The following is a 16,559-nucleotide window of genomic DNA, read 5'->3' as shown; positions in this document are numbered from 1 at the left end:
GCAAGTTTGTGGCAGAGCCAGGGGTGGCTGGGGTCCCTGCCAGCCAGCACACTCCTCCTCTGAGACTAGGGACGGGCCGGACTCAGGCAGCTGAAGTGGGCCCACCCTGTCCCATCTGTGTTGTGTTTTACATGGAGCTCTTTCCACACACCCGCCACCACACAGGCACTAATCACTGTCTCATTTCATCCTAAATAGAGCTGTCTCCGTTTTACAAATGGGAAAGAAACCAAGGTCGGGAGAGGCAGCTGATTGACCCAGGATCTCACAGCCCTGGGGGACCATCTGTCTGACAGGGACACGTGAGCTTCTCAGGAGGGACCCAAAGGAGCTCAACCTGGTTCTAAGCCCACAGGGGCTGAGAGGCAGCTCCGCGGCCATCAGAGGTCTCAGGATAAAGCCTCCTGTCTGAGTAAGTGCTTCAGAGGCTTGGGTGGAGCCAGCTCTGCACATGGAAGGCCCCTGAACGACGCTCGAGTCCATGCCTCTCCCCCCATTTTATGGATTGAAAATCCAAATCCAAGACCTCCCACGGCTCTGGGAGGCTGGGGGCAGGTGCCAGTCAGGCTGGTCAGACACATTCAAGGCAGCTCGGTGGCATTCAGAGAGCACGTTTATTTACAAAGCGCTTTACAAACAACCAGTTTATGCCTCCCCACAGCCCCCTGCGAGGTAGGTCAGTAGTCATATCTACAGTTTACAGATGGAGAAATTGAGGCACGGAATGGGGGTGTGGCCTGCCCCATTTTAAAGAGAACTTCCCACCCACCCATCAAAAAATAAACAGAAAAGCATTGATCTTCCATCTCAAAATATACCTTCTTTCTCCAGACCCTAGGGGGTGGTGAGCACCCCTGATTTAACAGCGCCCCAGGAGGCACCCTGACCAGGAGCCACAGGGACCTCAACCCCAGGGGCTGTCGTTCAGCCTTGCCGATTGTCACTGACCCAGGTGGAGCAGGACCCAGCCAGTGAGGCCTGAAGTGACAGGCAGAGGGGGCTGAGGTGACTTCATTCTGCAGACATTGGGTCAAGCAGGGAAGGGATCCCACACAGGACGGGGTAGGGATGGGCAGATCCTGGTTCAGGGGAGCTTAGGGCACATTCAGGGGAGCAGAAATCCAGGGTGTAGGGGGGACCATGAGCAGAATATCCCCAGGGCTGCAGGGAGGCAGTGGGTGGAGAAGGGAGCTGAAGTTGCTCCTGCGAGGACCAGTCTGAAGTGCCCACTGGAGAATCAGGGCAGAGTGTGTGGTCTCCCCAAGACCCGCAGGGGCTGGCCAGATGGGATATTAGATACCAAGCCGCAGTGCACGCTCTCCCCACTTCAAGCCAAGCTGGGTGGAAACCCTGGCCTGCCATTTGCTCTGCAGGGCTTCACTCATCTCTGCCAAGGGCTGGGATGCAGTCCAGGGGCTTGGGTGTGGGTCCCCCTAAGCTGGCAGTTCCCAGCTGGTCACTCTGGCAGGCAGTGCCAGGCCTCTCAGCAGGCCTGCAGGACCCCGTGGAGGCGGGCTGGGCTGCAGTCTTGCTAAGCTCCTCCTTGGCCCGCAGCCGTGCTGAAAAGCCCTGCCCACAGTGGAAGAGGGCACCAGGCTGGCCCAGCACCCACTCCGGTGCTTTCCCTGGGGGCGCAGGTCTTCCTCGGCCGTCCGCTGGGGATGGTGGGCCTGGCCCTGAGTGTGCAGTGGGTGCCCCAGGCCCCTGCTATCTTGACTGCAGCCCCTCCAGGTACTCCAGGGCCACATCATAGCAGAAGTGGTACTGATCCTGGGAGAGGAAGAGGAGTCACCAGCCGGGTCCCTCTCTGCCCCACGGTCGGGGAGAAGGGGAGAAATGGGGGTGACACTTTTGCACCACAGGACTAGACCCCAAGGCCCAACTGTGGGGCCCAGATACGGGAGAGGGTATCTGAAGGGGGCCTGGTCGGGAGTGGACCGGGAAGCTGGAAGCGGATGGGCAAGGGGTACAGGGCTCCTCACCAGGGTCTCCACCATATTGGGTTTGTAGTTCCTAAGCGTTTTGGCAGCAAAGAAAACGTCCACCAGGTTGTGGCAGCGGATCATTTCCAGGACCGTGGCGCAGGCGCAGAAGGTGCCACTACGGCCGCCCCCATTTCTAAAGGAGAGACATGAAAAGATTTGGGGTTGGGCCTGTGGGGTAGGGTGAACTCAAAGATGAAGGGCAGGGCCAGGGAACCCAGAAGAGAGGAGTCAGGGAACCCAGAAGGGAGGGGCTGGGACACCCAGAAGGGAGGGGTCAGGGAGCCCAAAGGTGGGCAGCAGGAAGCGATGGTTAAGGGGGGGGAGTCAGGATAAAAGACTAGCATCCCAAGCGGAATGTGTCTAGAACAGAACCTCTAGGAGAAACAGAGCAGACTCTGAGAACAAGGAGTCGAGACACACTCCCGGAGAAAGACACCAGACAAAGCCAGTGACAGAGGAGCGCTGCAGGGCAGCGAGCAAAAAACCAGGCAGCAGAGGGGAAAACACACACTGAGACCACCAGTCACCCCCAGTATCACAGACACAGCCTCAAACACACAGAGACACTCCCGAACGGGCGGCACCGCCAGGGAGGCCCTCTCCCTCCTCTGCTCTCTGTGAGCCGGGAAGGGGGCTCCTCTTGGAAGATGGGGGACAGACCAGGCCCTCTGTCCTCTTCCCGAGGGGCATCATCCACTCAAGCCAAAAGCCCTTAAGAGGGCCAGGCCCTGCCTGACTCAGCTCCCTGCCCTGCATCCTGTGTGCCCAGCCTGGCACTGGTCAGTAAGGGCTGAAAGCTGAAAACGTGGGGGGCAAAGGAATGAGTGCACCCAGATGTGAGTGAATAGATGAACCTGTGAATGAAGCACGGAAACGAACGCGTGAGGAAGGAAAGAGAGAAAGTACACGCGTGCAGGCACGAGCAAAGGCCAGGATTCCACTGGCTTAAAATGTGCCAGCACCGTATCATGGGTTCAGCTATTTAGACAGGACTCCCTCCAATTAAACTGGCAAAGTCAAACATTGCACGTGTTTAGGATGGAGTCTGCACCCTGGAAAGTGACAGGGCTCCTCCAAGGAAGGCAGGGTCAGCTTCACCTGGCCATGCTGACTGGAAGCTCAGGGCTTGGGTGCCAGCCCTGAAGCCCTCTCTCACCCTGACCTCTGCCCCTGGTCCATGGCAGCCCCAAGCCCTCTTCCCACCCGAGGGAGGGCCGGCACTCACAGGCAGTGCACGACTGTGCGCCCATCGCCGCTCTCCGCCTGCCACTTGTCCACCGCCGCCAGCAGATGCAGGAAGGCCTTCTTGGAGTCAGGGGTGTCCCGGTAGGCGGACCAGCGCAGGAACTGGAAGTGTCGCACCAGCAGGTGCCCCTCCTGCATCTGGGGCGGGAGCGATCAGCCAGGGGACGTGAGTACCAGGGTTCCACAGCCCCCTGGGGACCTCGAGAGGGTCATTCAAGGCCGCCCAGCCCCCACCCAGGTTCTCATCCTGGGGCTCCCACCCCACTCACCCGAGAGATGTTCTGCACCCGGAAAACTCGGGCCACCAAGTCCTCATCCGCTGTGCCCGATACGAACTCCACCTCCATGAGGCCATACTGCTGCCGGCCTGGCTCCGGCCAGTACTGCAGGCAGGGCTGGGAGTGCGGGACGGGGAGGCGAGCTGAGCTGAGCAGAGCTGGTGGGGCAGCTGCTGCTCACGCCCACCCCCAGACCTCCATGCTTGCCCGGGAGCACACCACTCACTCCAGACGCACGTTCAGTTCCCCCCCGCCCTCCAACATCCCACCGCTCACCTATCAGATCACAGTGTACACCCGCCCCAGTGCGTTTGTACTGACACACTCAAATCAGCCAAGACAAACTCATTGTTGTGGGTTCATTGACACCGCCGTGCTGCTAGAGAGCTACACCTAACACCATCACAAGCACATACACTTCCCCCAGGCTGCCTTCTTCCCAGGACAGACTTCGAATGACCCCCACCTGCCCCGGCAGCCCTGCCCCGAGGCCTTCTCTCTCGCTGCCTCAGCCCTCCAGCATCAGCTCACAGACATGGGATGTCCCTCTGCTGCAGGACAGCTTAGCACCCCCCTACTCCTGCCCCAGGACCCCTCCATGGAGTCAGGGTCCTAAAGGTACTCCCCTCCAGGTTGCATTCTCAGGCCAATAGAAGGACAGGGAAGGCATAGCCCCCTTACACATAAATACGTGGGTCTTCCGGGGAGTTGGTCTGAGGCCCCAGCCTTCTAGTATAGCCTTCCAGCAAGGCTCTTCCTTCCTCCAAGCCCCAGTTTCTCCAGCTATGAAATGGTCCCTGGGCTCCTCCCAGGCAATACCCTGCTCCATCTGCCTCCCTCTCTGACCATGAAGGGAAGACACTACTTTCCTCTTTCTCCTGGGGTCCTGGCAACTCCTTGCATTCAGGCCTTTGCACTTGCTGCCCCCTCCCCATGGACCACTGGTCCCCCATCTCTTCACCAACTCAACTCTACCCTTCCTGTACCTCTCAGCTCAGATATTACCTCCTCCAGGAAGCCCTCCCTGATACACCATCCCCCAGGCCCCTCTGTGTCCCTGTACCAGCTCCATGGTAGCCCTCTGCCTCTGCTGTCATGATCAGTTTCAGTACCTGCTTCCCCTAAACCATGAGATCTGGGAGGGGCCACGTGTTCCCCTTCTACCTCCCCACCAGGCTGACAGAGAGTGGCCTGTGAGCAAAGGTGGTTGAATGAATGAACAAACGTGTGACCAGTGAATGACATCTCTGTGAGCCTCCCTCTAGGTCCCTCCCCTCCATCTTAGTAAGGGCAGGGTTCATGCAACATGGGACTCCCCTAGACCCCTGCCCAGGTCCTGGAGCCCATTACCCTGAAGTCCTAGGTTATTTATACCAGCTGCCTGGCTTGCAAGGAGCCCAGTTAACAATCTTCTCCAGGCGGCCATCTCCAGGCTGTCATGCTCATCTTATAGCAATGGTCATATGGAGCTGGAAGGTGGGGTGTCTGGATTTCCCAGGAGTTCCAGTTTTTGGAGCCCCAGAAAGAAACGAGGGGAGCTGCCTCAGGCTGAGATCACTGACCACCTTCTGGACCATCCTCAAAAGCAATGGTCACCTTCATCATCTTCACCCCTGTCATGTACTGAGCACCTGCAATGTGCCAGTCACGGCGCGGTGCTAAGCCTCCCACGCACATCTCGCACAATCCTGATAATAATTTCATGACAGAATGGGTGCTGAGATAGTCCCCATTTCACAGAAAAGGAGACTGAGGCTCGAAGAGGTATATTAACTTACCCTAGATCAAACTGTCAGAAAGTAAGGAGGCTGGACTTCTACTCTGCCTCAAAGGCCCCCATGATTAGCTGAGTGACAGGAAGCAGAGGCTCTGGGAGGAGGCTGCCCCAGGTAAGGGGCACGGCTCTGCCACTTCCCAGCTGTGTGACCTGGGAGAAGTCCCTTCACCTCTCTGGGTCTTAATTTTCTCACCGGAGGCCCATAAGTGCAAAGCAGAGTCCCTAGTATACATCAGGTACTCCATAAAGAGCAGCTACTTTTCTCCAGGTTGAGCCTGGAGAAAAGGACAGACAAGGAAACCGAGGCTCTGGGAGCCAGTAGGACACAGCTGAGGCAACTCAGCAAGTAGGTGGCAGAGCTGGGGTCCAACCCCTGACTTTTGCCATGTGCCCTTGAACAGACTGAGGTCCTGGGCAGCAGGCAGCTGGCCAGCCTGGACAGCGGAGCCCTCACCCAGGCAGAGTTGGACTGGTGCAGCTGGTTGAGCATGACGATGGAGGTGCACCCGTAGTCGTAGACCAGCCGCCAGAAGTCGGGAGTGGTGCTCTGCAGCGGGTGGAGGGTCACAATGAAGGCCGCACTCCGGGTGTAGCTCTGCAGGGAAACCGGGACTCAGCGCCCAATACCACCAAGCCTCTGCCCCACTGTCCTCCCGCCCTGCCCACCCCAGCTCCACCCCACAGGACCAGGCTGCCTCCAGGGACCCAATGTGGAGGTTGGCCAGCACCGTGGTGCCTGAGTTGACAGGGTGAGCTCCCAGGCCTCTAAGGCCCAAGCCCAGGGCCCCCCTGAGCCAAATAGCCAAAGGTTCCCAATAGGTGGCAATGGGAGCTTGGGCGTGGTGGGCAGAGGCTGGCCAAGCTTGCTCCCTGCTATTTGCACCCGCTATTCATGTTACCTGGAACAAATTTCCCAGGTGTACAGGGCTCTCTCCCTCACTTCTTTCTGGCCATTGCTTAACTTCAACCTCTTCAAAGAGGCCCTCTTTACCAATTCATCAAAAATAACCACTTGCATACCCCAAAACCCACATTAAACACTTCCTCATCTGGTTGCTTTTTTAGAAATTAACAGTAACTGACAGTCCATTGTATGCTTGTTTGTTGACTATCTCAACCCATTTCCCCAAAGGCAAGGTTCAAGAGAGCAGATTTTATTCAGGGTGTGACCTGCGACCAGAACTTTACAGGAGTCAAGAAATATTTTTTTAATAAACAAATATCTAGGTGCCTTCCAACTCCATGGATAAAGGGTCTGAGACCCCAACCCAAGTCCCCAGACCAGTCACCAGTACTGAGCCCATTCCCCAACTCCTGATGTTACCCCACCAGGTGAGCCAGCCACAGCCCTCCCCCCATTTCAGTGCTCCAGTCCCAAGTCTCCTGTATCCTGCCTTGTCCCTCCTGTGCCATGTCCCCTCCCTCTCCCAATGCTCTTCTCTTACCACCCCCTCTCCCCAGGACCCACCAAAGGCTTCCTGATTGGCAGCTCCCCAAGGCCAGGCCCAGCCAGACTCCAAAACTCAGGCCTGGGCACCCAGTGGGGCTCCCTGCAGACTTAACCACCAAAAACGGCCCCCACCTGGCCCCCAGACAAGCTCACTGCAATGCAAGCAGCAGGGCCTGGCTCATAAGCCTCAGGGCCTGCATGGCTGGGATCAAGTGTGAGATATCACAGCCCCAAGGAAGCTTCTCCACCAGACCAGCCCATTCCCACCAGGGCCAAGGAGCCCAATGTGACCCTCTCCAGCTCAGGGGCTCAGGACCTCAGAGAGCCTCCTCTCCATCACCCCCATGTGCAGACAGGCACACTGAGGCCAGAGAGCAAGCCGAGAGTGAGGCCACAGATTCCTACATCCCCCTCCAAAGCTCACCAGCACCCTAGGCCACCTCCCCAGGACCCCAGCCCCTTCTCGTTCACTCCCCTCAGTGGCTGCGACTGCTTGCCCCTGCTTGCCTTCAGCTCACTCCAGGAAGACCCCAGGGAAGGAAGTGTGGGAGCTTTCTCTCTTTGAAGAAACCCCACTGTTCCCTGCACTGTGGTGCCAAAGGACTCTGACTAGAAACTGAGCCGAGAAAGGCCCACCAGCCTCACCCCTGCGGTGGAGGACGTTCCCAGCCCACAGCTCTCGTCTCCACATGGAGGGACATCCAGTGGTGACATCCACTTTCACCGGTGGATTTGGGACAAGACCGGAAGTACTCAGCTTCTGAAGGGAAGGCCCGCCCCCTCTCTTTCCAGGCCAGCTCTTCCTCAGAAGCTGCGCATTCAACTGTTGCCACTCCCGACCAACATGTAAAGGCCTGCCCCTTTCAGGGAGAGGCTCCAGCTGGACCACTGCGTCTGAGAGGACAGGTCTGCCTGCCCGAGGCTGAAGGAATAGCCGTCCATGTAGCCACACAGCCGAAGTCACCTTCTCCAGTCTCACCAGTTTCCTTAGAACAGTCACATCTTACTTCCACCTGTCTGCTCTCTCTCAAACTGGTTCCATTTGGGAAGGAATAGAGAGGGACACTCACAAGAGTTGTCCCCCTCAGGCAGTGGCACCCTGAAGTTATTCACTGGACCCTAAATTCCCTGGTTCTGTTTGCAAAGCCCAATAAAGGGTGTGGAGTTTCCTGAGCTGGGAGTAGAGGCTTCTAAACAGATCCTGAGTCCTCAGACCACTGGGCGTGGGGAGCAAGTCGCTACTCCAGGCCAGGTTCCTGGGCAGGCTCTAGCTCCACCACCCCAGGACAAGCTCCCCTGGCTCCAGATCTCACGTCCTAACCCCAAACCCTCCCAGCCTTCCCAGCCAAAGCCCTTGAATCACTCATCCTACCCCAGGTTCTGCTGGGCCTGACCCTGGAGACAGCCCTGCCTGAACTCCAGCACCCAGATCCCTACTCAGACTGAGGGTAATACCTGAGGGGGAGCCCTGGTTCTTGAGTGCCCTGACTATAAGATCCTTGGTGCGGGAGGAAGGCCACCCAATGGGCCGCCCCAGAAAGGCAGAGGGCTCCCCTAACCTGAGTCCTCAGTTCTGTCTCCCTGGCTCCTGCACCTTCCCAGACACTGCTGTGTGAGGGTGTCCCCGAGCCCAGCCCACTCCCGCGCCTCACGTCAGTCAGGGCCGCATTGATGTAGTTGTTGGGGTCCCCATCCGTGGAGACGAGGAAGGGCAGGCAGCGGTCAGGCGGCAGGACATCCATGCTGCGGTTCTTGTCCCGGTTCCGGGGCAGCAGGGCGATACTGCACTCCTCCACGTCCAGCGGCGGTGTGACCGAGTTAAGAGTCTACAGAGAGAGAGAGGAAGAGAAGGTGATGTCCCGTGTTGGTGGGGTCTCCTCCCCCATGAGGCCCCATGAAGGAGACTGGGCTGGGTTATTATGCCCATTTTATGGATGAAGAAACTGAGGTCCAGAAAGAAGAGAGGGAGGGAGGGGACCCAGGCTCTCTGGATTCAGGCTGTGCAGGGCCCAGACGGAGCTCTGGAGACTGGCGTCTACCTCCTCGCCACCTGTATACTGTAGACAAGCTACTCTATCTCTAAGCCTCGTTTTCCCTCTGCTGTAAAATGGAATAATTATTTGCCTACCCCAAAGGACTGCTGGGGGAATAAAGTGAGATAACGCCAAGTCTGGCACGTGCACCACCTTCAATACACAGAAGGCACCGTGAGGATCATTACCAGGAGCTAAGCCCTGAAACCCTACATCTTCCACAAAGCAGATTCCAGGGACCTGGCACAGGTGGTCACCTTCCCAGCCCTGTCAAGGAACACCTGGCACAGGAGCAAGCTGAGGACTCCGGGCCACCTCCCCTCCCCTCCTGCCTTCATGCTTCAGGCATCCTGATTCATGGAGTCACAATTTCTTCCTCTTGGTCTTCTTGATGTTGTTCAGTCACTCAGTCATGTCTGACTCTTTGCGACCCCATGGAGACTGTAGCCCACCAGGCCCCTCTGTCCATGGGATTCTCCAGGCAAGAATACTGGAGTGGGTAGCCTTTCCCTTCTCCAGAGGATCTTCCCAACCAAGGGATTGAACCCGGGTCTCCTGCATTGCAAGCAGATGGCTTACCATCTGAGCCACCAGGGAAGTCCCCTACAGCACTGAGGGCCTCCCAATACCACACACTCACTCACTCACTCACAAGCCACACCTATACACATACACTCATGCCCCACCTGGAACTCCTCCCGCAGCTGGGAGGAATTACTCTGAGGGTCGATGCGGATCATTTCCTTATATGTGGCCTTGAATTCGCTGACAGGGATGGTGGTCTCCCCACACAGGCAGGCCTCCAGGATTGCATCATGGATAAAGATGTACTGCTCCTGGAACAGGAGGAGAGAATATGAGGAACCAGGAGGGGAGCAGAAGTGAGAGACTTCAGGGTCAGGAGGAGGCAAGTTCAAAGTTGTGGCTGGGGTGCTCTGAGGTGGAATCCAACCACATGTTACTACATGTGGGACCCACCATACTTGAAACAGCCTCGATGGATATTTGCTCATTGATCTCACATTTCATCCCTAAATAACCCTAAAAGAAGCTCTGAAGGTGAGGGGACAGCCCAGGGTCACACATCTAAAGAGGAGACAAACCCAATGAGCATTATGTCTTGACTGTAGAACTTATGACCTTGGCCCAGTGCTGTGTGACCTCACCCAAGTGAACACAGTGCAGCTGAGCTTGGGAAGACCCTGAGAGGCTGGCAGCTCTGTGATGACCTAGAGGTATGGGATGGCATGTGATGGGAAGGGAGGCTTTAGAGGGAAGGAATACATGTACACTTATGGCTGATTCACGTGGTTGTACAGCAGAAACTAACACAACATTGTAAAGCAATTATCCTCCAATCTTAAAAGATATTCTATGATAAACCATTACAGAAAACACTATTCAAAAAAAGAATGTATATATGTATAACCAGATGACTTTGCTGTGCAATAGGAATTAACAACACTGTAAATCATCTATGCTGTTGTTCAATCACCAAGTCACATCCAACTCTTCGCGACCCCATGGACTGCAGCATGCCAAGCTTCCCTGAACCTCACCATCTTCCGAAGTTTGCCCAAGTTCATGTCCACTGCCTTGGTGACGCCATCCAACCGTCTCATCCAAATCAACTGACTTCAACAAAAATAAATTTAAAAAAAAAGAGGCTGGCAGGCCAAGTCCAGGGATGGGAAAGGACAAGGGGACATCCTAAGACACCTTTCTGACACCCTCCACCAGCCTCGAGCTCCTACACGAGGGACTCTTGTCCTGGAGCGGCTGTGGGGGGAGGGCCGCACCCCCACCTCGGTCTGGATCATGTTGACGCGCCGGGAGCAGAGGGTCTTCACGCAGTTGTAGATGTCCACGACGCCCTCACACTCCGCCATGTCCAGCATCACATCCAGAACGATGTAACACCCTGTGCGGCCAGTGCCCGCGCTGGGGAGAGAGCACCCAGGGCCAGGTCAGAGGCTTGGGGAGGGAGCCCAGGACCGCGAAGAAGAACAGAGGAGATCTAGGGCCCTGGGCCATATCTACACCACACAGGCGATGGGGGACCCCAGCAGAGCCTGGGAGGAGGCTGCTAGAAGAGTTCCAGGGAAACGTGACAGAGGACAGAAGGGGAGCTGGGCCTTGGAGATGGAGAGGAAAGAAAGGGTGGAGAGAATGCAGCTCTGAAACCAGCTCAGCTTGGCAGCTGTGATGGGGGAAGAGGAACAAAAGTGATGCTCAGCGTAACCTAAGAATGTTCTGGTCTCCTGGATGTCCGGAAATCTCCTACACATCCTTCAAAGTCCTGTACGCTTAAACCCATAGTCAGTGGCGCCTCCAGGAAATGTCAGGCTTTTGAGATCCCAGAGCAATCTGGGTGGACTCTTACCAAAACCCCCTTCCCTGCTTCGTGGTCAGTGTTTATGGGGCTGTCTCCCTACTTCACTGTGAGCTCCTTGAGAGCTGGATGGGGTCAAACCTATCTCTGGAATCCTCACATTTAGCACCAGGTAGAGAAGAGTTGAGAGGAGGGGGGAGGACAAAGATGACACCGAGATCTCAAGCTTGAGAACCAGGACACACAGCCAGTGGGTATCCCATATACCACTGATGGGGGCTGGAATTAGTGAAACCACTTTGGAAAACTGTCCGCAGTATCTAGTAAGGCTGAACATTCACAGAGCAATTCCACTCCTACGTACCTACCTCCCAGAAATGTGAGTGTGTGTGTCAGCCAAAAGACATGTAAGAGAATGTCCTTAGCAGCACTCTTCATAAAAGCTCAAAGCTGGAAACCACCCAAATGCCTACCCACAGCAGAATGGATAAACACATGGTGGTTTGTTCACCCAGTGGAATAGGATACAATATGGATGAAACTTACAAGCATAAGGTTGAGAGAAAGTCAAGACTCCAAGGAGCACCTGATGTGTGATTCCACTGATACAAACTTCAAAAGCATTGCACAATGAATCTCAGGCTTAGAAGTCAGGAGAGCCATCGCTCTGGAAGGGAGGAGGTGGGGTACAGGCCAGAAGGGAGCTCCAGGGACTTCTGGGTTCTGTTAACGTTCTGTTTCTTGACCTGAGTAGGCTGAGTCCTTCACAGTGAATTTGGAGAAATTCCTAAAGCTTACTTATTATTACAATAGCCGATAATAATAATCTACACTTCTCAGCGTGCACGTGACAGTGCAAATCCCAGAGCCGAAGCTCAAAGGGCAAAGGGCGTCAGGGGGTCATTCTCCCCTGTCCTCTGCCTCTGAGCAGGATGGACTCGGGCCCAGTCTCCTTTAGGAACCTTGGACAACCTCGTTTCTCACCCCCTTCTCCCTGGGCTCCCCAGCACCCCACCTGCAGTGGATGACCACGGGCCCAGCGTCAGGGGGTGTGGAGGCCTTCACACGCCGGATGAAGGCCAGCAGCCCCGTGGCATGGTAGGGGACGCCGTGCTCCGGCCAGGCCGTGAAGTGGAACTGGCGGACCTCGTGGCGGGCAGAGTAGCCTCTCTGGGGAGACAACAGAAGTGACAATCAGAGCCCTGCCAGGGTCTACCAGACACCTGCAATGTGCCACACTGGATGCTGGCGTCTACCAGACACCTGCAGTGTGCCAGGCACTGGATGCTGGCGTCTACCAGACACTTGCAGTGTGCCAGGCACGGGAGTGAGCGTCTCACCGCAGGAACTCAGTTCACCCCAGTGAGACTCACGAGGTGGGTATTAATGACTCACTGTACAAGCGAGAAAACTAAGCCTCAGAGACGAGAAACCGCCTGCCCGAAGGAGACAAGACACACATTAGGCAGGGGTTGGGCCAGGATCTGCCTGATGCCAGATCTGCACTGGAAGTCACCCACTTCCGCCACCTGCTACACAGCGGCCCCGGGAGATCTTTCGATGCTCCCAGTCTCAGTTCAAAGGGGGAAAACTATCTTTCCTCTGAGGATTTTATAGGATTTTACAGCCAGATAGGACTGTGGACCGAAGACTCAGCCGTCCCTCGCCTGTGGCCTTTCGTGAGTGCTGTAGCCACGCTTGAGCCTCACTTTCCCTATCTGTGAAATGGGGCTGACGGCCAAGGCCCAGCCCAGAGACTGAGAGGGGGCTGAGACAACGAGCGCCGCGGGCTGAGCGCGGCGCCTGGCGGCTCCTCACGGTCCTTCCTCCTGGTCCTCTGCCTCCCCACCGTGCTCATCGTCGTGACTTCCTCTTGCGGTCACCAGTCGAGACGGCCACCTCTCCATCCTTTCACAGTGCCCTCTGTGAGGCACGGCGGCTGCCCTGCTCGGGATGCAGGGTGCCATCCCCACCCCCCAGTCCTGGGGTGGAGGGGTGGGGGGCGTGGGCCCTGCCCCACCGTCTCAGGCACCCGGAGGGGCCGGGCGACCACAGGCGACTCACCCGCTCCAGCGCAAAGCTGCGCACGACATACTCGGCCAGAGTCTCCGTCTTCACCAGCGTGATCTTGATGTCCCCGTACATGTCGGAGTCCTCCGGCCAGTACCGGGAGCATTTCACCTGGAGGCCCCGAGGGGCAGGCTCAGTGGGCTGTTCGCCGCCCCCGGCCTGCCACGTCCCCTCCCCCGGGGCCCCACTTACCCTGCCCACCTCCACCAGTTTGGTGATCATGACGATGCTGGAACAGTGTTCCTGCCATACCATGCGCCAGAAGTCGTAGACCATCTCAGGCTTTGGCCCTGGGGCACAGAGAGGGCTTGTCTCTAAGGCCAGGTCTCCACCCAGGCCCAACAACGCTGCCCCACACCACCGATGGAGGCCAGGAGGGTCCTGAGCCCCAGTGGGGGCTTCATGCTCACCCCCACACACCCCCGTCAACTGCCGACTCATGCCTTTTGGGCCCTTGGCGTGGTCATTATCAGGGAGAGCCTGCCTGGAGACCCCAGTCATCCTGAGTGGAACCCAGGAGGAAGAGCTGGAGGGCCATGGCACAAGCCTCCAGGAGGAATGGACAGATGGACAGCGGAGAGGATAAGACACAGCCCAAGAGACCCAGGCAGCCCCCAGACCAAGAGGCACAGTCCACACCCATGAGGACCGAGGCTGGCTGACCCTTCTGCATGCAGACAGACAGGTGGACCAGGAGCTACACGCAGACAGCAGACATCGGGAGACACAAACACAAAGAAGGAACAAATATGAATGTCCAGATTCCAGAAGATCCAGACAGACAGATGGAAGGCAGACAGGGAGGCAGGCAGATCAGCAGGGAAGGCGGGAAGGCAGGCAGAGGGCACTCAGCACTGGGGCAGGCGTGGTGGGGGGAACATGGGCAGAGGTGCCAGGTACCTTGAGTGGCTATGAAGTGATTTGACCTGTGGTAACCCTGGAACAGGAGAATAGGGCATGTTAAGACTCCGAGGATTGGCCCCTCACTTGCTCAGGCCCCTCTGCCCTCGTCTCCCAGAAGCTGCACACACAGCCCCCACTCAGGGAAGTACCCCACCCTCTTGACCTGTCCTTTGCCCATCCCCAAGTAAGGAAGGAAGTACAGTCTGGATACCAGGGTCGTAGGTTTAAACCCATCTGTGCTACATGACCCAAGGGAAGACATGATCCTTCATGGGCCTAGAGGGTCTCCCCTTTCATAATTGGGGATAATTGTCCATAATCTGCTTATAACCCAGCTGCTCTTTGGAGACAAATACATTGCAGGGTGACCCTACCCTGTTCCCAAAGCCCCAGAGACCCTAAGCAACCCCAAGCCCCAGGCTGGGTCTTGTCAGTTATCTCAGCCCTGCTCAGGGCAACCAGAATGGGCAATGTCCCTCCCCACGACCCGGTCACCCAGGGCTTGGGGTGGCCCAATGAAGGCTTTAGGTTAGGGGCAAGTGAGCACAGGAGTTGCTCATGGCCCTTAGATAAAATGTTTTTTAAAATCTTCAAAATCAACAATAATGATAATAGCAGTAATAAATAACTTACATAGTTATTTATTAAAATAATAATACATGTTTGAAGCCCTGTTATGGACACATACTGTGCTAAGCACTTTACCTGTATTATCTCCCACCAAAGAGGCCAAGAGCTACTTTCATCCTCCATCCCCAGAGCCCCCAGGCTGAGAAGTGGAACCAGCCAGACTCCACTCCCACCCTGAAGTGGGAACTGCCTATGAGATCTTGCCCACATGAGACACCCAAGGAATCAATGCAGGTGACACGGGATAAGTAAGAGGCACTGCAGAGCTGGTGCAAGAGAAACAACCAAGATCAGCCACTGGCCTCAAGTTCACACCCTCAACACAGCTCCCAGCAAATCCTTTGACCCGGTGGGCTTCCCAGGCCCAAGGGGCCCTGCAGTCAGACTGCCAGAACACAAATCCCAATTCTACACAACTCCTGCTAAGTGTTGGGCAAATTCCTTTATTTCTCTATGTTGGTATTTTCGCATCTCTACAATGGGAATAATTACAGTATTTATTTCCTTGGGCTGCTGTGAAGGGTAAAGTTACACACATTAAGGGCTTGGCACATGGCAAACACAAAGCCAGTAGTTAATCAAGAGTCGCCATTATTATTGCTGCCACTTTAAACGTCAACAAATATCTCTGAAGATCTCAGTGGTGTGAACATCAGGAATTACTGGGCAGACAGCAGTGTACGACAGGAGTTAAGAATACGAGTCTTGGGTCAGGTTGAGCTGGGTCTCTGCTGCCAAACAGTAACTGTGTGATTCTAGGCACCACGCAGGCACTTCTCAGCCTTCAGTGTGCATGCGAATCTCCTGGAGATCTTGTTAAAAGGCAGATTCAGATCCAGATGGTCTAGGGCAGGGCCTGGGATCGTGCGTTTCCAACCAGATCCCAGGTGGTACCAAGGCGGGGCCTCAAAACACACTTGGAGTAGCCAGGCTCTCTGACTCTGGAAGCCTCTGTTCTCCTCCAGAATATGAGGACAATACCAAGACACGCACGTGCTGTATACCTACACGTTCCCATGAAAATGACCAAAACACAGTCAAAGTTACCAAGAATGAAGAGCCTCCCAGAGTCACTCAGCCCTCACTACCGGAACCTCTCCAGGTCTAGCCTAACTCCCCACCGTCACCCCAGCCACGCCTCTGCTTCATGTCTTTAGGGGAGCTGCTGGGCAACTGGGGTCAGAGGGGGTGCTCAGCAGAGGTGCTGCCAGTGTTGTGCTCCACCCCCAGCCTCAGTCAAGCTGGGAATAGGCTACTCCACCTAAAGCCAGTTTGCTTGAGACTCTCACACGAGAGCCAGAGACTCCAGTGCCCAGCATATTGCCAGCACCCAACTGCTAACCAACACATACAGCAAACAGCTCAATAATTTTTCAGAAAGATGGCTTTCAATATCTGCATATTCACTTTTTAGTTGCACATGTGCATTACTGCACAATTACGTCACACAGAGGACAGTGAAATGGAAAGTTTTCAATGATCAGATGTTAAAGGAAGATAAGGAGACCACCTTGGGCACACCCGCTTTAGAGACCAGGATTAGATACAGGGATGCTCCGACTCTGGGGCATCGGCATGTCCTAGGAGCCTGTTGTGGGCAGACACTCGCCCCTCCCTGGTGCCTTTGAGTGGGCAGAGCTAGGAGACTGACTACCTGCACAGTGGGCAAGGCCCCTGGGGCATCCCAATGCCCCCAAAGAGAGAGATCCAGGGTCTCACGTCAGGGTTGGGAGGTCTCATGTAAGGGTACAAAGCTCAGGTTGCATCTGAGGCCCCAGCTCTGCTAATCCAGAGCCTTGGGGCCATGAGTAAGCCACTCAGTCTTTTTAAGCCTCAATTTTGTCATTTGCCAAATA

The 16,559-nt window shown here is 55.9% G+C and overlaps 1 protein-coding gene across 2 annotated transcripts in view; it reads right to left on the bottom strand.

Annotated features, from left to right (window-relative positions):
* Nucleotides 1-595: 595 nt before the first annotated feature.
* The window catches only part of PTPRU (protein tyrosine phosphatase receptor type U), an 86,372-nt gene continuing 70,408 nt past the window's right edge, over nucleotides 596-16,559 (bottom strand). The window contains exons 19-30 of one of the 2 annotated variants that reach the window (XM_055397571.2): nucleotides 14,071-14,107; nucleotides 13,363-13,460; nucleotides 13,165-13,281; nucleotides 12,116-12,270; nucleotides 10,574-10,709; nucleotides 9,455-9,604; nucleotides 8,388-8,561; nucleotides 5,740-5,880; nucleotides 3,500-3,625; nucleotides 3,211-3,368; nucleotides 1,983-2,118; nucleotides 596-1,770 (exon numbers count right to left, since the gene is read on the bottom strand). In XM_055397571.2, coding sequence (XP_055253546.1) covers nucleotides 1,708-1,770; nucleotides 1,983-2,118; nucleotides 3,211-3,368; nucleotides 3,500-3,625; nucleotides 5,740-5,880; nucleotides 8,388-8,561; nucleotides 9,455-9,604; nucleotides 10,574-10,709; nucleotides 12,116-12,270; nucleotides 13,165-13,281; nucleotides 13,363-13,460; nucleotides 14,071-14,107 — 1,491 coding nt within the window. In that variant the 3' untranslated portion in view covers nucleotides 596-1,707. Of the gene's footprint in view, nucleotides 1,771-1,982; nucleotides 2,119-3,210; nucleotides 3,369-3,499; nucleotides 3,626-5,739; nucleotides 5,881-8,387; nucleotides 8,562-9,454; nucleotides 9,605-10,573; nucleotides 10,710-12,115; nucleotides 12,271-13,164; nucleotides 13,461-14,070; nucleotides 14,108-16,559 lie in introns of both variants that reach the window. The other variant, XM_055397569.2, reaches the window with a different exon arrangement.

This window comes from Moschus berezovskii, chromosome 2, assembly GCF_049115385.1.
Source record: "Moschus berezovskii isolate FMDL1 chromosome 2, NW_MosBer_1.0, whole genome shotgun sequence".
Classification (NCBI taxonomy): Eukaryota; Metazoa; Chordata; class Mammalia; order Artiodactyla; family Moschidae; genus Moschus; species Moschus berezovskii.
The sequence above is the reverse complement of the archived record's forward strand: the minus strand, read 5'-3'. Positions and strand labels throughout refer to the sequence as shown.